This window comes from Lissotriton helveticus, chromosome 10 (assembly GCF_964261635.1).
Source record: "Lissotriton helveticus chromosome 10, aLisHel1.1, whole genome shotgun sequence".
NCBI lineage: Eukaryota > Metazoa > Chordata > Amphibia > Caudata > Salamandridae > Lissotriton > Lissotriton helveticus.
Genome location: NC_136071.1, coordinates 682,270,666 through 682,294,725, shown reverse-complemented (window position 1 = coordinate 682,294,725; position 24,060 = coordinate 682,270,666). Strand labels below are relative to the sequence as shown.

Genomic DNA, 24,060 nt, shown 5'->3' with positions numbered 1-24,060 from the left:
CTAACTTTACTTACTGATGGTGCTGACTTGCGTGATTTCATAATGGGACCACGCAAACAGCGTCAAAAGCGTTTCATAGCAGCCTCTGTATATGCAGCATACAATGAGGCCTGGAAGGTTACTCAAATTGAGACAGCAGAAAGAATACGGGAAATTGACCGTATTAATTTGGAAAAATCACTTTCTGTAGTGGACAATGGGTTAATGACTCTGTCCTCCAGAATTTTTTCATTGGACAGCATTGTGTCTTCAGCAATCGATATATTATCGCAAGACTTACTGTTATTACAACATGGTCAGTCACAATTGCGTTCTATTGTACAGCTTGGCTGGACGTTACAAAATCTGCGTTCAGGCTATGTGCCTTGGCGTTTAATCAACACAACGTCACTATTTCAAATCTTTAACCTTACTGATAGACAAATCGGTATGGCGCAGAAGGGTGCTGATTATACAATCTTGAGCATTGAAAAACTAGAAAGATTACCGTTGACAATGTCAGAACGACCTGTCAGTGAATGGATAATCCACGGAATCATAAATATTCCAATCTCAACCTTCAGGTTTCAATACTGCCAAAAATATATACAGGCTGGCATGTACGAGAAATTGGGAAAGGGGTACCTTAAAACAACATGGAACCTGCCCTATTCACATGCATGTATAAGTAACAAAGGACAGAAAGTGTTTCTTAGTGGCATCAATTGTGCTATGTCACTAAGCGGCACGCTTCTGTGTAACGGTATTAGTTTGCACGGAGCCTGTGAAGGGAATTCATACAACCTTTCATGTCACCAGCAAGGCGCACCTGCAACTGAAATAGAACCATTCTTTCAAAGACTCTATAATGGGAGTTACATTCTTATTGTAGACCGCAGATGCTGTAGTCTTATGCCCGGGACTCCTTATCTCGTCACTACGACGGCGAAGGTCAAGTGCTGTGGACGTTCTTTGTTCCCCAGCTCCTTTCCAGACAGGGAGGCGAGGGCATGGCCCAGTTTGAAAATTACTTCTATTCGAATAGACACTTTAAGCAGAATGAAAACAGTGCTTCTTCAGACGCCTACAAGGCTCACGTCATCTAAAGAAACGTATGATCTACAAGTCGCAAGGACGACTGCAGAGATACATACATTATTATCAACTAATTCCCCCGTACATTTCGCGGAAATCCTGAGCGAAATCTTAAATATTTCTGATACCACAGGGGTCTCAAAGGTATTTAAGACAGTATTTTCGATGGCATTAACACCATTCAAAGCCATACTGGGTATTTTTCCAGACTTCGTCCATTCGATTTTTGGCGGACTTCCCCTGATCCTAGGACTAATTGCAGGAATCCTATTCCTAGTCCTTATTTTTCGTTATGGCAACCCATGTCACAGATCAAACTCTCGCGACAATGGAAGATACGATCCTAGCCATTGGATACCGGGACCGGATATCAAAAATCCTGGGACTATCCCGGCTTAGAGACCTAAACATGACTTGGTTTCTATCATTTCGACCAATGTGGCAAAGGTGTGTTTTACCTGTACTAAGGTGTCTGCTATGCGGAGAAGAATGCGTGTTAGACACCTGTCTGACGCTACAATCGGATGCGCCGGTGGATGCAGATACACTGTTGGTTCCTACCAAGGTTCACGCACTGTGCTGCCCTCAAAGGCTGCCAATTCTGATGACGGCATTCCTGGAATCTTCACCACTGCGATTGAAGAGTAGTGAAGTTCAAGATGAAAGCAGCATCGAACAGGTACGACCTTCTGTCAGCAATGCAAATCAGAATGTCAATGGAGACAATCATGCGCATGAATGCATGGTTACCCCTATTTCCGACTTAGAGGAACTTTCCCATGAAGCTGTTGACAGTTTTTTCGAAAGCCTGAATGATATGATGTTCTCTCCGGAACAGAAATAGAGACTTTTTGAGTAAACTCGCACACGGCGTTCCCTGAATTCGGCCTTCAACTTTAAAAATAAAGTCACATGAACAATTACAATCCAGTTCACGGACAGCAACTTTTTTCAGCAAGCCCCTAAAATATTTTTCTATATATTTTTTCCCGGGACACTGATTTTCTGCTTAAAGTAAGAGACTATTCCTAGAGAACTAAGATTTCTATTTTAGATACTTTATAGACTTTATAGACTTTAGCTGCCCGCTGGTATGTTCGCAATAGATTTTATGTGATGAAATGGTTTCGACTTTTTTTCTGTATAGCCATATTAAGAGCCATTTCATGTGTATTTCTCATATACCAACAATCAATAATGCATAACAATGCGTGTTCACTTTTGCATTTAATTCATAGCTTAAGTGCATACAATATATATGACTGCAATTTTTCAGTATATTTGAAAATTTCGAAATGCATTTATGTATTTTGGGGTGGTAAGGTATACACTATACTCTATAGTATGTTGTACTATGTTATACTATGCATAGATTAGTAGATATGACCATAGTTAGCGTGGAGTGGGTGTCGTGTATTTCTATAGGTTCTGATTCGATCCCCCTATTCCTGACCCTATTCTGGTTAAACTTACTAGCTAGTTAACTAACAGTCAGCCCATGAGGCAAGAAATCCCCCATGATGCAGATACCGTTATCTGACGCAGTCACACTACGGCACAGGAACGTGTTATCTGATTAGGTCATAACGCTTGAGATCTAATTAGACAAGCGATATTCCTCCAGCCCCTGATAAGGCATACGACGTTCTCATAACAAATCAAACCTATGACAACCTGGATAATCCGTGCGGCCATTGTTTTGATTTCACAGAGAACTTTAGTAAAGAATGTGCTAACGAGCAAGTCGTATGACATCTTTATTGACGTACCTATGTCCATCCTTACGTCAATCTCGGCACCTTTAAGGTATAAATATTGCCGACCTTGCCCTATGCAAACACACGCGTGGTGACAAGACGGAGCAGCCATACTTGCCGAAGCCGAGAGCAGAAGCAGACCCCGCAGGCAGCAGCCCCGCCTTCCTGACGCGCTGAGAGACGCGCTGCTATCTCAAGCCGAGAGACCCAGCACCGGCGCTTCTGGGCAGCCCTCGCAGGCAGCCTGGAATATCGAGAGCAGAGAAAGAGATACCATTCCTCATTCATCCTAAATTCCAGGTACAGAACTGAATAACCCCTCCTAGAGAATTCTTTAGTTATTCACTTGGCAAAAACAAACTTAAACTAAACTGTAACTTTCTATTCCCGCCCACGCATTAGACTTAGGTCAGGTACACGGGGTAGGCGTATTTAGAAACACCAGTTGAGTACGTTTAGTCAAATGTATATGTGTATGTAAATATATTTTAATCATTTTAAACATCATATGGCTCAGAAACCATATCAATGTTTTTACAGTATTATTTTATACTATTGCTTCTAATGTATGCACTTTACTTAACTATAAGTATTGCAATAATATCGATCCATTTCTCTTGTACGAGAAAAGAGACTGATCAATAAATAACATCTTTTATTGAACACGCCCGTCTCTTCCTTTTCTCTACATTCTGATGAGACTAAGAATGCACGTACTGACTGAGTAAAATAATTGCCTTGTGCTCACACGACTCTCGAGATTGACTCTTGATTAGGGGAGAGCAAAGTTGTCATGTTCTATGGTTGTCAGAAACTAAATCCCTTCTTGTCTAATCAGGGGAGTTCATCCTTCCTTGAACATTCGAGAAAGTTTCTAGCGAACTCTGAGCTTAGCTGGCAAACCCAAAAATTAAGTCTAGTTTCGACAGTAGTAGACCTAGTTAACGTCTGGCCTAGGCCTTTACTGCTGTAGGTACTATTCCAATGCGCAGAGCCTATTGGGAAAATAGGAGCTACACTACACCATCTGCATTCACTCCATTAAGCCATATGAAAAGCCCCATTCCAGGCTGTTGAAGGCCCTTTCTATGTCGACTGCAAACAGCGTTGCCGCGTTATGGTCATATGTATCAGCCTCCAGCACCATCAAGAGGCGTTTAATATTAAGCGTTATGTTATGACCATGTATAAACCCGCTTGGTCAGGGTGCACTAGCTTGGGCATAAGGGGAAGGAGTCTGGTAGCCAAGATCTTGCTGAGAATCTTTAAGTTGATATTGGGCATCGACAGTGGCCTATAGGCTTTGCAGTCATATGCCGGTTTCCTCGGTTTCAGCAAAGGCACTGCCAGCGTCTATCTGAAAGAGACACGTTAGTATTAGATTCCTTACCTTAGAATATCCCCAGGCGTCAGACTGGATCCGGAAACTTTTGCGTAGCAGTACCCTTGCGCGTCGGTAGGCGTCGTCTGCGGCTCCGCGTCCGTCGTCGGCGTCGTGGGCGCCGTGATGACGTCGTCGGAGTACTTAGACGCTGCCTCCGCATGCTGACGTCAGTTCTTCTTTTTTCCGCGCCAGCAAGCGCAGATCTGGAATAAGCAGTAACCCTAGTCATTTTTGACGAATTTTTTTGATCCTATTTCGAGTCTCTCGACTCCGACACGGTGCCTTTAGGGATGCGATCCCATGGGAGGTCGAGGGACAGGTCGCGGGCTCGGAGCCATCACAGCTCCGAGAGTAGGCCGCACTCCTCCGGGTCGAAGTCGTCGTCAGGTAAGAGGCACAAGAAGTCCAAGCGGCGTCATAGCTCCTCGGACTCCCCCCGACGCTCGCGCGATGCGGCCGGGGGTTCGGGTGACACCGCCCACGCGGCTCCGTCTGAGTCGCGGGCGCCGCGTGCAGCTCCACACCCTCCGGTCCCTGGGCTGAACGCGTCGCCGGAGGAGATCGAGCGCTTCCTCATGGCCATGAGGAAACTCTCTCCTCCGACGGGCTCCGCGGCGCCTTCGGGCCCAGCGGACCCGTCTGGGGGCCCTAGCGGGTCGGCGGCTCCGGCCCCGACGCCGTCGGGTGCTTTGGCCCCGACGCCGCCGACGCCTTCGGGCCCGGCGCCGCAGGTCCCAGTTATCCCGACGCCGCCGGTGCCTTCGGGCCCGGCGCCGAGGGGTCCGGTTGTTTCGACGCCGCCGGCGCCTTCGGGCCCGGCGCCGCGGGATGCCGCTGGTCCTCCTTCGGGATCTGGTTCGTCGCCGGTGGATCTGACGACCTCCCCGGTGTCGGACCCTCAGGTGTCGCCTCCGGCGCCGGCCCCGATGGCCGCCGCTCCAGACGCCGGTTGGAGAGTTCTCTCTCTACGAGCAGGCCCCATTGGATGAGAACCCTGAATTTCAGGAGATGGGTGATGAAGAGGACTGGGAGGGGTCTGAGGACCCTCTGACCAGGGAGTGTCAGTCTCATGAGGACTGGACAGGAGAACTTGGGGAGGCCAGTGGCCTGGACACCTCTCCAGACACTGGTTTTGTCTCCCCTCCTTCCGTGGCATCGGAGGAGGGGGCAACTTATAGTGTGGTGCTGATGAGGGCTGCCAAGGCCTTGGGCCTTGAGCTCCCCGTCGCGGCCGTGAGGACTAACCTCCTCACTGAGGTCCTTAAACCGCAGTCAAGCTCGGCCGAGCCTCTGCTGCCTTTTAATGAGGCCTTGACCGACGTTCTACTGGGCACTTGGTCCAAGCCCGCTACGGGTTCGCCTGTAGATAGGAACGTGGCCAGACGCCACCGCCCAGCCCCGGGCGACCCATGTTTCCTGTCCTCCCACCCTACCCCCGAGAGCCTGGTCATCCAGGCCTCCAATTCCCAGACCGCATTCCCGTCCGCCCCCCCGGACCGGGAATTCAAGAGGTATGACCAGTATGGGAAGAGGATCTTCTCATCACTTAGCCTCGGCCTGCGGTCTTCTAACACCGCCTGCCTCTTGGGACGTTACACCCACTCTGTGTGGGATAAGGTCGCGGAAGTGCTGCCAGAGTGTCCGTTGGAGGTACGGGCCAAACTCGGCCAAGCCCTTGTGGAGGGCCGGGATGCAGCCAAGTATTCCATCCGGTGTGGGCTGGATACCACTGACTCGCTGGGTAGAGCGATGGCAACGACGGTGGCGGTCAGACGCCACGCCTGGCTGAGGTCCGCCAACTTCTCGGCAGATGTCCAGAACACGCTTATGGACATGCCGTTCGATGGCCGTCGCCTCTTTGGCGACAAGGCAGACCATGCGCTTGAGCGTTTTAAGGACTCCAGGGCTACGGCCAAGTCCTTAGGCCTCTCGGGCCAGCGCCAGCAATCGGCTGCCTATCACTCCTTTCGTGGCCACGGAAGGGGTGCGCCCACACGTGCCGCCAGCCACGCACCACAGGGCAATACCCAACGCGGTGGCGGCCGTGGGAACCTCCGTCCAGGTGGTCGGGGGCAGCGGCGAGGTCAGTCCACACCTTCCCCCGCAGCATCCGTCTCAAACCCCTCCTAGTCCGTGCTTTCAGGCCCATGTGACGCCAGTGGGGGGCAGGGTTCGCCATCACCACCTCCACTGGCGCACTGTCACATCGGACAGGTGGGTGCTGCAAATCGTCCGAAGGGGCTACTCCCTCCCCTTCGAGGCGACTCCTCCAGCCATGCCACCGCAGAACCACCGTGTATCGGGGGATCACTTGCGACTTCTGCAGGAGGAAGTTACGGCCCTCTTGGCCAAGGGGGCCATCGAGCGCGTTCCTGGGCCAGAAGTAGGGTGTGGTTGCTACTCCCACTACTTTCTGGTACCCAAGAAGGGCAAAGGGGGCCTACGCCCAATCTTGGACCTACGGAACGTCAACGGCTTCCTCCGGAAGGAGAAGTTCAAGATGCTGACACTGGCTCAGGTCCTGGCTGCCCTGGACCCAGGAGACTGGATGGTAGCGTTGGACTTGCAGGACGCTTACTTTCATATCCCCGTCCTGCCTGCCCACCGGCGCTATCTGCGGTTCATAGTGGGCCACGAGCACTTTCAGTTTACCGTGCTCCCCTTCGGCCTTACCAGCGCCCCACGGGTGTTCACGAAGGTGATGGCGGTGGTCGCAGCTCATCTGCGCAGGTTAGGGGTTTCAGTCTTCCCCTACCTCGACGACTGGTTGTTGAAGGCGGGCTCGCCCCCGACAGTCGTCAGCCACCTCCAGACTACGGCAGATCTCCTGCACCAGCTGGGGTTCTCCATCAATGTGCCAAAGTTACACCTGTGTCCCTCTCAGAAGCTCCTCTTCATCGGAGCGGTTCTGGACTCGGCGCAGTTTCGGGTTTATCCACCCGAACAGCGGGTCCGGGATATTCAGGCTCTGATTCCCATCTTTCAGCCGTTATCCCGGGTTTCGGTCAGGTTGACGCTGCGGCTTCTGGGGCTGATGGCCTCCTGCATCCTACTGGTGCATCACGCCAGGTGGCGGATACAGGCTCTGCAGTGGGACCTGAAGTTTCAGTGGGCACAGCATCAGGGCAACCTATCCGACCACGTCTTGATCTCGGAGGGCACTGCGAGACAGCTGCAGTGGTGGCTTACGGACCGCGATTGGGTCAGCGGCAGATCCCTCTCCCTTCCCCGACCGGAGCACGTAGTTGTGACGGACGCGTCCCTCCAGGGCTGGGGAGGCCACATGGGAGAGGCGGAGATCAGAGGCCTCTGGTCTCCGGCGGAGACCCGGCTCCACATCAACCTGTTGGAGCTCAGGGCGATTCGTCTGGCACTGAAGGCATTCCTCCCCTCTGTCCGGGGGAGTGTAGTGCAGGTGTTCACGGACAACACCACCGCCATGTGGTACTGCAACAAACAAGGCGGGGTGGGGTCGTGGATCCTTTGTCAAGAGGCTCTTCGCCTTTGGCAATGGCTGGAACGCCAGGGCGTGACCCTGGTGGCTCAACACCTGGCAGGTTCTCTGAACGCCAGGGCGGACGAGCTCAGCCGTCGGTGCATGATGGATCACGAATGGCGTCTGAACTCGGACGTGGCGCAAGGCCTCTTTCAGCGATGGGGAGAGCCTTGGTTAGATCTATTCGCCACCGAAGGGAACGCGCAATGTCATCAGTTCTGCGCGTTGGAATTTCCAAGGCGGCACTCGCTCGGAGACGCTTTTCGTCGCGAGTGGAGTTGCGGTCTGTTGTACGCCTTTCCGCCTATACCACTTCTGCCCAGAGTGCTGAAGAAGATCAAGCGCGACCGGGCCCAAGTCATCCTTGTGGCTCCGGACTGGGCGAGAAGGTACTGGTATCCAGAGCTACTCAGTATGTCAGTCGATCCCCCGGTTCGTCTGCCTCTTCAGGAGGACCTTCTGTCGCAGCAGCAGGGGACGGTCCTCCACCCGAACCTGTTCAGTCTCCACCTCCATGCTTGGAGATTGAGCGGCGACAGTTGAGGCCATTTGACTTGCCTCCTGAAGTCTGTAACGTCATTCTGGCAGCCAGGCGTCCCTCCACAAAGTCGGTATACGCCTGCAGGTGGAACAGATTTGTGGCATGGTGCACAGCAAAGGCTGTGGATCCTCTTTCTGCCCCTCTTTCTGAGGTTCTTCTCTTCCTTCTTTCTCTTGCCCAGCAGGGCTCTGCTCTGGGCACTATCAAGGGCTACCTTTCTGCCCTTTCAGCCTTTCTCAGGCTACCTGATCAACCTTCTTTGTTCAAGTCCCCTATTGTAAACAGATTTCTTAAGGGCATCACTCACACGTTTCCTCCTGTTCCGTTTGTGATGCCTCAGTGGGACTTGAACCTGGTTTTAACATTCCTGATGTGCGCTCCCTTTGAGCCACTTCACAACTGTCCTCTTCGCCTTCGGACTCTGAAGACTGCTTTCCTGGTTGCCATCACCTCTGCCAGGAGAGTGAGTGAGCTCCAGGCTCTTTCTTGTACTCCACCTTTCCTTTCTGTCCATCCGGACAAAGTGGTGCTTCGTACCAAACCTTCCTTCCTGCCCAAGGTTGTCACGGCCTTTCACATCGGGCAGTCCATCACCTTGCCTACCTTCTTCCCGCCACCGCATCCCTCTAAAGAGGAAGAGCGGCTCCACCGTCTGGACCCAAAACGTGCGCTCTCATTCTATTTGGATCGCACACGCCAGTTCCGGGTGGATGACCAACTCTTTGTTGGTTACGTGGGCGCTAAGAAGGGGAAAGCGGTGCACAAGAGGACCATCTCCCGGTGGATCATCCTGTGTATCCAGGCATGCTACTCCTTGGCTAGGAAGGAGCCCCCGGTTGGACTGCGGGCTCATTCTACCCGAGCGACGGCGACCACCACTGCCCTGGGCAGGGGTGTGCCCTTACAAGACATCTGTCAGGCAGCTACGTGGGCATCGCTGCACACGTTTGCAAGACACTACTGCCTGGACAGTCAAGTCCGGAGGGATGGCTTCTTTGGCCGTTCCGTCCTCCAGGACTTTCTGGTGTGATTATTGGTTCGCAGACCCACCACCGGGGTTGGTATTGCTGGGGTATCTATTCTAAGGTAAGGAATCTAATACTAACGTGTCTCTTTCAGATGCACAAGTTACTACTTGTGTAACGACATATCTGTAAGAGACATTAGTTAGTATTAGATTCCTTACCGACCCGCCCATCCTCCCCGTTCTGCGATCCAATATCTAGGGTTAGGGTTGTCCCCTTTCAGGGCTCTAGTTTCAATGGCACCAGTGTTGGTTTTTAACATGGTTCTGCGTTTCTGGCGCGGAAAAGCTGTGTCTAAGAACTGACGTCAGCACGCGGAGGCAGCGTGTAAGTACTCCGACGACGTCATCACGGCGCCGACGACGGACGCGGAGCCGCAGACGACGCCTACCGACGCGCAAGGGTACTGCTACGCAAAAGTTTCCGGATCCAGTCTGACGCCTGGGGATATTATAAGGTAAGGAATCTAATACTAATTAATGTCTCTTACAGATATATCGTTACACAAGTAGTAACTTGTGCCTCTAGTGGAGTTCGGCTTGCAGCCTGTGCCCGAGCTGTCTTGTAGAGGTCCCGGGAGCCCATCTGTTCCCTTTGTTTTGCCTCGTGCTAACCCCTTAATTGCCGCCCATATCGCCTGAAGAGTGAGTTCACCTCCCAGTTCCTCAGTGTTTGGCAAGATTTTATCATTACGGTGATTGTGGAGTCCTACTGAGCCACACATTTACTGTACCTCACTTCCTTTGATCCTATCGCACCACTTCTTTTTCTGCAGGCTATGAGCAGGGGGAAGCCCGTGCCTGGCCCAAGTGCGCTCAATCATCTCTCCCCGCCGGCCCTGCGCTTCTCCTATACAGCTGTCTGCCCCCACCAGGCCCTTTGCCAGCGACGTGACTCAGTATCTATGCAGTCACTTGTGCCTGGGATGCGCTGTCAGGCTGTCCCTCGGGTGGTCAATGCTGCTTACATAGCGTCATGGGGAGCAGTCCTGTGGGTAATCTACGCCCTACGGCCGATGGCAGACCATGGTGCCTCTGCTGTAGCCCACTACCTCAGGCGGCCTGTGCTGCTTTGTTGCAATTCCTCACTGCAGAGCTGACATCCTGCCCCAGTCCTCCCATGGTTAGACCGGCGCTGCGTCAGGGTTGCTGCAGGAACTGACGCAGTCCTGCACTCCTCTCTCCTTTGTTGGGAGACCTCGCGGGGAAACCCACCTCGGTCTCTCTGCTCGGGACTGCAAGTCACTCTATGCCTTTCGGGCAACTACTGGGGGATGCTGTGCTCACATCCTTCATCGGGCTACTCGGGTCGGTGCAGCTCTCAGGGTGCTCCCGATGGTGGTCCCAGCGGCCGAGGTCAGGCAGGCTCCGGTGAGGCTCCGTCTGCGGCCTAATGCTGGTCGCATCCGCCATCTTGTTTCCTCAGCGGCGCGACTCTGCTCCAACCGCCAAACCACAGATTACGCCTCCAGAATCAGGGGCTTCACCTCGTCATGTTAGTGCCTCTTGAGCCAGGTTATAGTATCAGGATGGTCCTGGATGGGGTTTTGCCAGCAGGAGCACCTCTGTGCTTCCTACACCATTGGTGTCAAGCCACGCCCCCTACTCGCCTCTAAACCTCTCCTGTATAAGTTCAGAGCTACAGGCCAGAAACAATCCTTGTATCATATGCCATTTCTGTGTTTGATTAGTTAGAGCATCCGAACGTGTTTCAGCAATCCATACTCAAAGTTTATTTGTACAGCGGTTGCTAGATATAGGAGTTCTCATTCCTGATGAGTCGGGATATACAATGCTACTACTCTGAAATAAGGTGGAAAAGTTGAGCTTTCGGTGGAAGATCTTTTGATTTTTTGATTTGTCAAACCACATCTTGTGGGAGTGGAAATTCCTACAAGGAATGTGTTTGCTTTGCTACTGTGTGTATTGCCCTGTGCATAAAACGGAGGCTTCTCTCAAAATGGCATAAGTTGAGACTGTTTTGTTCAACCACGTCATGCTGTGTAGTTATGTACTTCATGATGCCTTGTGTTGTGATGATCTTCTTCAGTGCACCTTTGTAAAGGGTAATCACATTAATCGGTCTTCTCTCCACCTACGATTAAGCAATTTGGCGACATGGTCTTTGGATTTAAAAAAAGCCTTTCCTTGCTATGCGTAAAATAGAAGTGACTACTACAGGCAAGCTGTGGCTCTGTAAAAGGAATATCATAAAAACGTAGCACAAGGTTTTCAGTTAGAATTCCATTGTGACAATAGTCCCACGCACTGCAGTGTTCTTGTTGCATCCTCCAGCTGTCGGACTATCTGTGGTTCTCGATTCACACTGAACACCTTCCTCTCTGTTGGGTTTTGAATCGAGCTTTTAAATCATGTATTTGCTTTCGCTAATGTAGAAGACCATAAAAGGCTAATGTTTTAAAAGCCTGTAATGGGTTCTTTATGACATCCAGCACTTTCGTGACTAGGGCCAAAGCGTGAATAGCAATGGCAGTTTAGAGAAGTGCTTTCCCCCCCCTACACCCACACACATACTATAAAGTGCCACTTTGCGTGTTGTGTAAGCAGGCAGCGGCAATTGAGCCGCGCAGACCACAGATTCCACCATAATTGTTTCGTGCTGGAAATTTACTCTGGGAAATAAGAAGGAAGCTGAGAGCCTGGGAAAATGCGAACGGAGAGCACAGTTCCATTATTGTATACATTGAAGCGCGCCTAGCAGAATGGGCAAATAAATCTAATTAGGTTTTGTGTTTCAGTGCTAAGTCGCCCTATTTATTGAACTAGCACAAATAAATAGCTCAGTGGGTTAAAAACTGTTTTATGCATTTCTCTCCTAAAGAGCCTCTATTGTTTATTTCAGTTTCTAAATGTCCTTATTCACTGCTGTGACATAGCAACAGCTGATAAAACTGGCTCCCACTGTGGCGGTGTCATAAAGGCCTTCTAGGTCAGGCTGACCGAGCTCCCTGACAGCTGGTCGGTGCACCTCTGCTTGTCTGCTTTGAATGAAAGCAGAAAGCACAGCTGCAGGAGTGGAAAGGTTGTCTGGGTTGGTTAGGAATTGCGGGTAAGTTTTTATTTTTTATTTTGAATACATTTAGGAAAGGGAGGAGAGGCCATGTTATGTATGGCTTCACCATTACTCCACTGCCCCTGCATAGCAGTTAAAAGTATGGAAAGAGGAGTTTGGGACCATACATAAAATAAAATTATAGATGGGCAAAAAGTGAATTACAGGGATGTATTTCACGTTGAGGCTCTGAGTCACGTCTTAAACAACTCGAGCTTCACTCCAGTTGTCTAATTGATTTAACTTGGAACCCCTCGGTAAAAAACATCCCCATAATTCACTGTTACCCATCTGTAATTGTATATTTTGCAGTTAGAAGGATGCCTCCTGGAGATACAGGCACCAATTGGTGGGTAATTAAATGAATATTATGAGTTGCAGTAATCAGAACACTGCAACTTACATGGCAGCGAAGGCACGCACCTCGAACAAGATGCCATAAGTTCTTAACAACTAAAAAGACACACCTGTTAAGAAAACAAGGTTTTGAATGTTTTTTTTTTTAAATCTTAGATTTTTTTTTGTGTTGGCAACTCTAGGAAGGTAGGATCCTTCTAGCATGGTTAATCAACGTTTTGCCTGGTGTCAGTGTGTTTTGGACTAGTCTGACTGGGATCCTTTGAATCGGGACACCAGTCACTGTGCTTCCTCCCTAAATTTAATATGGTAAGTACTTCTGTACCTCCACAATTGGCTACTGTTGTATCGTCGAATCTTAAACAATTCGCAGTTGCACAGCCGCGGTCAGCAGTAGGAGTTCCTGCAGGGCAGTGACTCGGGGAGGGGCAGGGTGGGGGGTAGTAATGTATGGATTACGGAGTTTAACAGGCAAGTAAACATATAAATAAATAAAACAAATTTCGTTGCAGGCACTGCATCACATTTGGTGATGCAGTGTATGCAACGAAATTAGTTTTATTTATGTATATGTTTACTTGCCTGTTAAACTCCGTAATCCATACATTACTACCCCCCACCCTGCCCCTCCCCCTCCCCGAGTCACCGCCCTGCAGGAACTCCTACTGCTGACCGTGGCTGTGCAACTGCGAATTGTTTAAGATTCGACGATAGGATCCGATCAGTAGCAGCTAGTTACACTTGACTGAAACTTACTTTAAGCACGTTTTTGTGGATACTTCATAGATGGCTAGAAGCAGGCATCAGGTACATCTCTCCAGCCTGGAGCGGATCGAACATCAAATTCCTGTTTGCAGGCATTCCCACAAGTGACCAAATAAAGGCATTGTTGAGGGTGCCCCAAAAGGAAAAGCAGAGGAGCAGACCATCCAGGTGGCAACAATTCCCATTTTTTTCTTTTTCCTGCAAATCCTCCCGTTAACCCAAAATGCAAAAATGTCCATCTTTGAATCCATACAGAAGTTATTTGTTTAGCACAATTAAATAACGAGGGTAAATGTTCACAAATAGTTGCAACTTTTGAAAACTTTGAAACAAACATTACAGCTTTTAAAAAGTTTTGTATAACAAGTTTCAGTAACTTTATTTTATTTTATGTTTTTACCAACATGCACCAAAAATGCTTCATGTTTTCTCCTGTTTGTAAATGAGATATTTTGCTCACGCTGAATTTTGGGCTCACATGGGCACTCTATGCTCATTGGCCCCTTCTGTATTTGTTTTCCGTTTTCAATTTCAGTGTGCGCTCATTTTCCTGGCTGGAAAATTCCCAAACTAAATGTTTCGACGGATGTTTTTCCTTAAGAATTAACTATTCAAATAAGTATGTGCTGGGCTAGCATAACAGTCTTTATCATTTTCCCGCATACAGGTGCAGATATACGAATTGGAGGAACACAAGATTGAAACGTGGAGAGGTGAGAGTTACTGAAAGCTGTGTTTGTGATATTGTTTTTTAATGTAAAGTATTCATCTGGTAATTTCTGACAGTAATAAGTTGTATTTCATTACTTCCCCACGCTCTGTTGCACTGGTTGTATGTAGACGCATGAATGAGGTGTTATTATAGCCAAAGGCATTTGTACTGGTTTAAGTGGCCTGAGACGGGTTAATGGCAAATTCGGTCTCGTTTAGCTAAAACCGGAGTCTTGTGTAGCTACGGCCGCTGATAAGCTTACTGAGCCATCCTATCTAATTATACAGAAGTACAGTATGGAAATGCTTATGTACAAATAGCCCTTGTGAAGGTGAAACATCCTGATTTTCAAAATTCCAGGAGTAGTTTGGACTCTTCTGTTCCACTTACATTTCCCACTTGCATTGTCTGTGTAGCTCGCCCAGAAGAGCACACTCCTGACTTCAGCAATCTGGAAGCTGCCAGAGGCAGGGATAAACATTCCCAGATTATATAGATCACTAGTCCGTTGTAATGCAAAGCCCATTAGCCAAGGTGTATATTCTATAGATTGTTTATTTAAGCTTAGTTACAAGGTAAGTAGGTAGATGATCGCATCCTACCGATAGCTCAACCAGGAGCAGCCTGCACACTCTAACTGACACTCATGAGTGCACATCGACAGGCACCCATGCATTCTATGACATCACCAGGCATTCAGCATTCCACTCATCACCAAGCACTCCAGCACTCACCCTGGCTGAGCAGCAGGAAAGATGTAGCTAAGGAACAGGAATGGCAGCAGTTAAGTCACAACACATACCTGCTCTCTACACGTTTCCTGTCCTTAAGCAATCCTGGGAATAGGGTATGAATCCGACGGATGATGCAGATTGATAAGATGCTTTAGTGACACCTAGAGCAGAGCCATTTTAAGATATTGCCTCATACAATTTAAATATTTGTGTCAAGTTTGTTGTAGGAGACAAAGGATGGTATATGTGTAGATAGACGCTCTTCGCCTACATGTCTCCAATGTCATGCACAGGATAGGGATTTCTATCAGTTAATATGGGTTTGCAGTGACCTTCATGGTTTTTGTGGTGCAGTTGAGGGGATATTTGCAGAAGTACTTGGTAGGCATGTTGCCCTCTGCCCACACATTGCTCTACTGAACATCCTAGAGCAAACCGGTCTGACCAGACACTAAGAGGCATTCCTGAGTCTGAGGAAGATCTTGGCTACCCAAAATATTGTGTAAACCCGGAGAAAGCCTGAGCTCTCGAACACTGCTACCCTCCAGAACTTACTTTACACTAGGACAACTTAAAACAAGCCGTCAGTGACATTATAGAGATTGGTTGTCAGTGGCATGGGAAAATCAGATGGCAGAATATCTGAGGTCTGTAAGCCAAAAAAAAGTAAGTATACCTGAGCTATCAAGCTCGTCAGCCCAAAAACACCCAAAAATAGGCTACATGGGGGATAAAGTACAGGAAGCACTGACTCGACAAAGCATCGACAAGCACTGTACAGCATTCGTAGGGTGTGTTTTAGGCTAATGGTGGTCTTAGCTCATCATTTGCCTGATTTGGTGACATAGAAAAGCCCTGCTCCCTCAACATATGTCTGTTGGTACCAGTAGTTGGAATGGGCTTGGCTTGTTAAGCAAAACCATTTTTTTCTATTGGCTTTAATCTTTAAAGAGCAAACAAGTTGAGATGGTAGATATTTTGGGCAAACTTGCAAACCTACTTTCCTTCTGCCTGTGAATGAGAGAAAAAGTAGACCCCCTTGGATTCTTCCCACTTGTAACTAATAAGTGATCATTGTTTACAAGCATGCAGTGACGGTCACAGGTGGCCTCGAGAAATTGTATGAGGAATTCCACTAAACCGGCGTTCGAGACACTTCTAGCTTCAGAAAGACGGGCAGGTGCTAGACAGTTGCCAGGATCATGGTCCGTGCCCCTCCGCTACAACAGGAGGAGCCGAAGTTACTCACATATTCAAGCCTGACCCCCCATATCCCACATCATAATCTAGTTTTAGAGGTCCATAGTGGCAGAGGGGGCCACTTGACTACATAATCCTTGTGCCTATCGACTGGGAATGTTCTCTTTAAAACATTTTTTTTTAAAGACTCTCGAAGGTGTAGTTCCACAATGACTTCAATAATTGACACTGGTTAGTGTCGGAGTAATCCAGTCACTGCTTCAATTAAAGAAGTTAAAAATAAACCATGAATGTAGCATAGAAGGTTGCGTCTTGCGAACTTTTGAGATTACATTCAATGAGAGAGTTTATAATGATGAACAGTGTTTTCAATCCTGAATCATTTGGATCTTCTCATAGGGTCACAGTACCACAGTGACATTTGTAAGAGTTCAAATAGTAGTTGCCTTAGTCGGTGGGAAACCTGGGGAGTAGTTGCACAGGTATGCTTATTCATGCCCCCATTAGTTTTAGGCTGTTGTGTGCCCCTTATTTCTTGGTGGCATAGAGGGAGATGGATAGGGCTCAGAATTGATCTTCGGCAATGATCCTGGTACAAGGTAATGAGACACCACACTAGGCTTTTTTCTTTTATTGGTACGAGAATTTAGCCCGCAGACAATTAAGGAGCACTGTGTATAATGACTGAATCCCCAGAGTGGGTGTCTACGTCTTGGGTGGGTTATTTTCAGTTATTTTTAGGGATGCCGGGGTCTGAGCCATCATGGGAAAACCCCAGCTCCATGTGAGGGGGCCATTACAAAGTAGAAGCGAGAGCTGCTGTTTGCTTCAGGCCCCACGCTTCTCAGGGTCTCGCGCTTCTCAGGGTCTCGCACTTCTCAGGGCCCCACACTTCCCAGGGCCCTGCACTTCCCAGGGCCCTGCACTGTCTGCGGCTGCAAGATGAACTTAATATATTAAAATTAGCCTAGGGAAAGCCGTATGCTAAAGTAACCTCCGAAGGGACTTTGGTTTTCCGGCAGCACAATCATCTCATTCAGAATTGCGACACAAAGAGGCCCCGAAATAAGTTATCTACCTGGGCCCACAAACATCTCCTAAGAAGGCTAAATGGGCGTCCTAAAATACACTCTCAATAAGGCAGGAGGTCTGTTGGATTATTTGAAATCCTGCTTGAAGAAACATGCTGAACTCCCTACTGTCCTCCATATCCTCATTTGGAATCAAGCTGGCTTGTTTGCATTAAGGGGATGGGTGTTCGGCATACATTGGTTTGATTAGGCTTTATACAAACCCAGTTGCCTTTTTATGGAGATCTTGAGCACCTATGCAGGAGAGGCAGAAGTGTGCAGGTTATGAGGGAGTATTTGTGAATCTTTTTTCCACAAAGTTTGTGCTTCCCTACCCTTTAAATACAAATGTAGATTTTATATGAAGAACGAATGATGGCTAGGTTTCATATTCTTAAATAAAGAGATGTCATGGACACTTGTTTGTAGGGGGATGGTTGGCCGCTGGTGGGTGTAACGGAGTTTCTGGGTACAGGGATTGTATATATAATATGGCTCTTTAAGATCCGCAGTGAGACTTGAGCTAACGCCCTTGTAAGATACTATTTTAATAACTATTTTTATGGCAACAGTAGTCAGTAACTTTTTTTTGTTATAGTTTCTGAAATAATTATGGCCGAAAAGTAACGCTTTATATACAGGATTTTTATTTTATTGCATTTATTTTGAAAACGTTCTGACTTCCGTGTTCTCTCCCGCACCCCTCCCGCCGTCCGTGTTCTCTCCCGCACCCCTCCCGCCGTCCGTGTTCTCTCCCGCACCCCTCCCGCCGTCCGTGTTCTCTCCCGCCCCCCTCCCGCCGTCCGTGTTCTCTCCCGCCCCCCTCCCGCCGTCCGTGTTCTCTCCCGCCCCCCTCCCGCCGTCCGTGTTCTCTCCCGCCCCCCTCCCGCCGTCCGTGTTCTCTCCCGCCCCCCTCCCGCCGTCCGTGTTCTCTCCCGCCCCCCTCCCGCCGTCCGTGTTCTCTCCCGCACCCCTCCCGTCGTCCGTGTTCTCTCCCGCACCCCTCCCGCCGTCTGTGTTCTCTCCCGCCCCTGAATCTGGTCCGGCATTGAGCCGGCACCCGCAGCCAAGTTCCCATACTTTTTTTAATGCACTACATAAATCTCTTATTTGCCATTATTGTAGGCTTATCTGAAAACATTGTTTTCGTACTATGTTTACTTTTGAACATTTAGTAACACTACACTTGTCAAATAAAATGGAGTCTATAGTATTTATTTTACGTCTACTGCCGTCCAATCTGTTTTCTTACTGAAAATATGACGCATACGAACAATTTAGAAGGACATAACTGAGACCTTAATTTGGCAATATGTTCTTAATAGACCTAACTCACCACTTAAAAATGGCTGCAGACTTTGGCCGAAGAGCTATACGTCCAAGCACTGACATAAAATGATTCACATGGAAGTAATCTTAACCCAGGCACAGGGATTTTTTTCTCAGTACAATGAGAAAATAGACCAGTCAGTGGCAGAGGGAGCAGCGAGGAGTGTCGGAAGTACTCGGACAGCGCAGCCATGGGCCTCACAATCTCCTCCATCTTCTCCCGGCTCTTCGGCAAGCGACAGATGCGGATTCTCATGGGTGAGCTGTCACTAGACTACCCCTAAACTACCCCTAACCTCCTGTGCTCGCCTTGTAGATGGGGCATGGGGCTGGGTTCCTGACTACTTGCTGTTCTCTAAGTGGGGGGAGGTTCACTGTCATACGGCGAGTATCTACTCGGTGGTGCAGGGCTGTGTTCTGCCGGCATCCCCTCCATCTTCAGATGAACTAGTGCTAACTGTGTGGGTTGTTCGAAGCCTCACGAACCAGTCGGTTGATTATACATGTACTGCTAGTTGAATCGGACATCTTTTTTTTTTTTTTTCTCTGTGATCTGGCTTCATACAAACTACCCCCGACCCTAACCCATCTGTAGCTCAATAATTCAAAGTAGTTCCTTTGCCTATCGGCTACTAGCTTTCGCTTGCCCACTAGGCACCACTCGCGTCGTGACTGACTCTACCCCGCACGCCGTTTTCCCTGGCTGAACCTGCTGTCATCTTTCCTTACTATATAGGGCTCTGGCTGCCCAACTTTCTTTGGATTTGATTTAACTCATCGGCTGGGATATGCCTCTGCCCTTCTCTCCCTCTAGGTTAAACATCCATTTATTTGTCACCCCGTCTTCTAACTTTCTTGGACTAGTCGTAGACGTATACATCGACTCTTCTTTGGTCAGTGGCACAGATCATGAAACATTTGCGGCTGTTGCCCTGGTAGTTGCTTTGGGAAGATATTTTTAGGAGTTTCGTAACAAATGCCCTAGTTAATCTCTTTCGGTGGCGTTTAATTTCAGTATAACCTAACCTCAAAATGACTAATTTGCTACATTTCATACTATTTAAAGTATTTCTCGACGTTTTGAGCTGCCATAATATTCTTAATTGAATAATTCCATAATTTCTCCGAACTCCCCTTTCCTAATCCTACTGTTTAGCTTGAACCATAGAAAACTGTCAGTCCTACTTTATTTGTCACGGGAATTCTAGAAAATATATATTGCTGGTGTATTAACGTTCCTAAACAATGAAACTGCTTCTAAAATTCTTGATGGATTTTTTCACCTCCTCGCCAAAAAAGGTAGCTGAAGCTCAAGCTGTGCCTGAACTGCTTGGACGCTGGTGCGTGTCCCTAGTCCCTCAGTGTATCCTTCTGTGCAGGGCGTAGGCTCCCTTAGTGTCTGTACCTAAACTGGTTTGGTAGTGCCACAAGTCTTGACTCTCATCATTTGCCTCCTCATTGGGCAAGAAACGCAGGACTGGCATAGCACACTACTGTCCTAGCCCCTGCTGCATTTTGTAACTCCTTAGTGGTTCTTCAGGCCCCTGCTCCATAGGGGCTCTTTCATACCATGGCACAGTTTGAGGTGTTTGTTCATACTGTGCAGGTTTCATTCAGTAGCTGTGCAGTGCCCGGCCACATTTTCGTATGATTTTATACTCTTAAGACTTGCTTCAGAGAGTTTGGTAGTTGTGCCGATTTTTTCTATTCCACAGCAAATTAAAACAGTGTTAAAGTGAATATAGGAGCTGCTTACTCTCCACAAAAGTATAGCAGTTCCCTCTATCCACTCTTCGCCTTGAATTGAACAAAACCTTTCTCTACACACAGGTAAATTTATTCTGATGAGCTAGATTAAAATCTTTACTGGTCTCACAGCACCGTTGCCATTTTCAAAGAGAGAGGGGCCAAGACTTAGAACCTAGTCACTAGCTTATTAGTCATATGTTGGTCATTGTAGGCATCAGTCATGATTCTTAGTGATTTGTCGTGCCACCATTTTGGGGTGAAATGTATCAGTTTAAGGTTGCAGTCCTGGCCGGGAGTGAAGATTTTGGCACCCGGTGGAGACAGCTGGGGACAGCTAAGAGGCACAGTTGAGGTAACAAGCGGTGGATCTTTGGGGAAGCGCAGCTGAGAGACAGAACCGCTTGTACCAGTGGGGCACAGGGGGGTAGCCTGCAGAGACGGCTCGGTTCTGACCGGGTGCGGTTTGCGATGAGCCCCCGGTGAGCCTCTAAATTTTACTTTTAATTGCAATTAGATTGGCCTGACATCCTGACATATGGTATCCTTTCCTCGCACCCATTAGCTCACTGACCCCATTAGTCCTGCCTCCCACTCCTGCATAGATTCTGGACTTCCGTAAAAGGACTTTATACCCGAACCTTGCTCAGTGAGACGGACAGGAGAGAGAAGACTCAAGCAAGCGAGAGTGGAAAGGTGTATATGTAACTCTAGGTGTGTGTGTGTGTGTGACTCTGGGTATGTATGTGTAGCTCTGTATGTGTGTGTGCATCTGGGTGTGTGTATGGCTCGGTGTGTGTTTGTAATCAGTGTGTATGTGTGTGGCTCTGGATATATGTGTGTAGCTCTAGGTGTGTGTGGCTCTGGGGGGTGTGTGTGTGTGTGGCTCTGGGGGGTGTGTGTGGCTCTGGAGGGGGGGTGTCTCTAAGTGTGTATGAGTGACTAGGGAGTGCAGAGGGAGTGACTAGGGAGTGCAGAGGGAGTGACTAGGGAGTGCAGAGGGAGTGACTAGGGAGTGCAGAGGGAGTGACTAGGGAGTGCAGAGTGCTAAGAGGTGCGGAGTTACTAGGGAAGCTAGGGAGTGCTAGGAAGTGCACAGTGCTAAGAGGGGCGGAGTTACTAGGGAAGCTAGGGAGTGCTAGGAAGTGCACAGTGCTAGGGAGTGTAGAGTAACTAGGGAGTGCTATGGAGTTCTAGAGACTGCAGAGATTAAGCTAATAACAATGCAAGTGACAATGCCATTTATTTATCTGTTTTCTAAACCAACACATAAATAAAAAATTTGTCATTAACAATGCCAATAGCTCAAACTTTTCCAAAGGCGAAACCATTGCATTGAAAATGCTTGTTGTTTTTAGACATCAGTTTTTTCTAAGCTTTGCGATTTGTTTTGTGGCAACCTAAAATCAGCACATCTGAGTTTGCACAGCTACAAATACTCGTGTGCCTTGTGTTTGCGAAATGAAAACCTTGATTACGGGTACCCACATTGCTTCGAAAAGACCTATAACCTTCCAAAGTAAAGGAATGCATATTTATTCTGTCATTCTGCGTGTGTTACCAAGATTTGTTTAGAGCTAACACTGACCTCTAGTGTTCATTTTGTGAACTGCTTTTCTGTTATTGTAAAATTAATTGCCAGCCACGGGAAGTCCGATAATTCTATTCTACACACAGTTTAAGAAGTACGAAGTGAATAAAAGTGTCATAACACCGTGCCGCCTAGCAAGAAATGAACAGAGGTGGCTTATTTCTGCATACCGTTTTTACTAGAATGCCCTTCCTGGACGAGATCTAAATAGTCAATGTACTGGTGAATAGCTTGTAAATAAAATACTTAATTTCCTCTTTGTTTTTTTATCTTTTTAATTTCATTTATATTCGTGATTGCTTTACAATCCGTATTTGAGGCGCATGTCCACCAGTTACCCTTTTAAAGAAATGATTTGTGTACATAACTATGTTGTACGGTCTACAAATACCTGAAACAAGCATACACGAACACCTAGCTTCGGTTTTCTCGTTACAGACTATTTGTGACTTTACTATTAAACCGTAATACATTTTTTTGGGTACCCTACTGTAATATTTTATTACAGCTTAGTTGTGATGGCACAATGACCGCCGCAACAGCAAGCAGACAGTGTGAAATGCAGGCTAATTAGCCGAACTAGTGCGCTTGAAACAATGAAAGGGTAACTCTTTCTCCTTAACTATTTTCCTTCGAAAATGTAAAGTTATCATTTGAGAAGGACTGATCCATAACGCCAAGTCTGTTAAATGCCCTGCTGGTGGTAATTAGATGACAACAATCTATTTGCACGTTAAGCATGTTCATGTGAATTGCAAGCTGCAGAGAGTCCACGTACACTCTACTTATTTGTAACTACTGTATTTTATATTTTATTTTAAATAAGACGGAGCTGGTGAGTAATGGAGTTCACGGAGTGGGGGTGAGGGGGGGGGGGGGGTTGGTGATGCGACATTTACCTTTCAGGAATAAAGCACATTCGATCATAGTTGTGTGACTTTATTTAACGCAAAAAAAAACTCTGCCATTAGCCTCTTATCTGTATGTGATTACAGAACCCCGAAGGACAGGCAATATCCTCATAATGTGCGGGGCGATCCAGGTGACAAGATACATCTGGGAATTAAAGGTTAAGTGGTTTATAAATGTCGCCAGAAGGGCTCGATTGTACGTCCCAGTGCTTTTATTTGAGAGTCCAGCCGTTCCTTGCCACATTGCCTTTTGCAGTTGGGGACTCATTTGTAGTCAGTGTTGGAATCTGGATCCATGCAGAATACATCCATCAATGCAAAGACCTCGCATAAACGCTCAGGGGCATCTTCCTCAGAGAATTCCCACTGTCTGCCATTACCTTTGTGAAAAGAAAAGCTGAATTTTGGAGCGTAATTGTGCTTGATTGACTTTGGAGTCAGTGCTGGTTTACTGCAGGGTTCCAGAAGAACTTTTTTGTTTTTTATTTAATTTCCCAAAGGATTTCTAGGTTTTTGTACTTCGAGACCAGTGGATCAGACGCGTTATCCGTGGGATAGTACCATCATGTTAACAATGCTGCTATAGAGAATCTTCTTGAAACGTCACAAGCATATTTTCTTTAATAAAAAACAGTTTGTACCACTAGCGTGCAAAATCGGGCAAAAACACCCGGAAGCGGCATTACAATTCAATCTTCGCCCTATAGGCATATCCCTATATGCAGATGACATGGTGCTTTACACCAGATACCCAGATGTGAATTTAAATCCACTGATCAGAGAGTACGTCAAATTTGAACAATATTCCAGCCTAAGTATGAACTGGGATAAATCGGTGGTGGTACCTTTGACGGCCGAGACTCCACAGCCAAAATTAGACTACCCGCTACAATGGACAACTGATCCCGTGAAATATCTGGGAGTCTGGATACACCGAGATCCGGATGTGGTAATCCGAGAGAATTATGGAGTAGCTATGACCAAACTAGAAGAGCAAGTGGAGAAGTGGATCAGACTGCCCCTATCGTTAGCTGATAGGATAGCACTCAGAAAATGATTGTGCTGCCCCGCTTCTTGTATTTATTTTGGAATATCCCGATCTGGCTTACGCAACCCTTTTTTGCCAGACTACGCACAACACTACAGCGTTTAACATGGGCGGGAAAACAGCCAAGAGTGGGCTGGAAGACATTTACGAAACCTTATCATCAGGGTGGGTTTGCTGCCCCAGATTTACAGCTGTACTTCTATTGTGCGCAGGCGCAGCTTGCGCACTACTGGACACAGCCACACTTT

The 24,060-nt window shown here is 47.8% G+C and overlaps 1 protein-coding gene across 8 annotated transcripts in view; it reads left to right on the top strand.

Annotated features, from left to right (window-relative positions):
* PRKAG2 (protein kinase AMP-activated non-catalytic subunit gamma 2) overlaps nt 1-24,060 on the top strand; it is a 1,661,435-nt gene that overhangs the window by 1,545,210 nt on the left and 92,165 nt on the right. For all 8 annotated transcript variants that reach the window (XM_078663217.1, XM_078663218.1, XM_078663219.1 and 5 more), the window contains one exon: nt 14,139-14,184. In XM_078663217.1, coding sequence (XP_078519343.1) covers nt 14,139-14,184 — 46 coding nt within the window. The remainder of the gene's footprint in view (nt 1-14,138; nt 14,185-24,060) is intronic.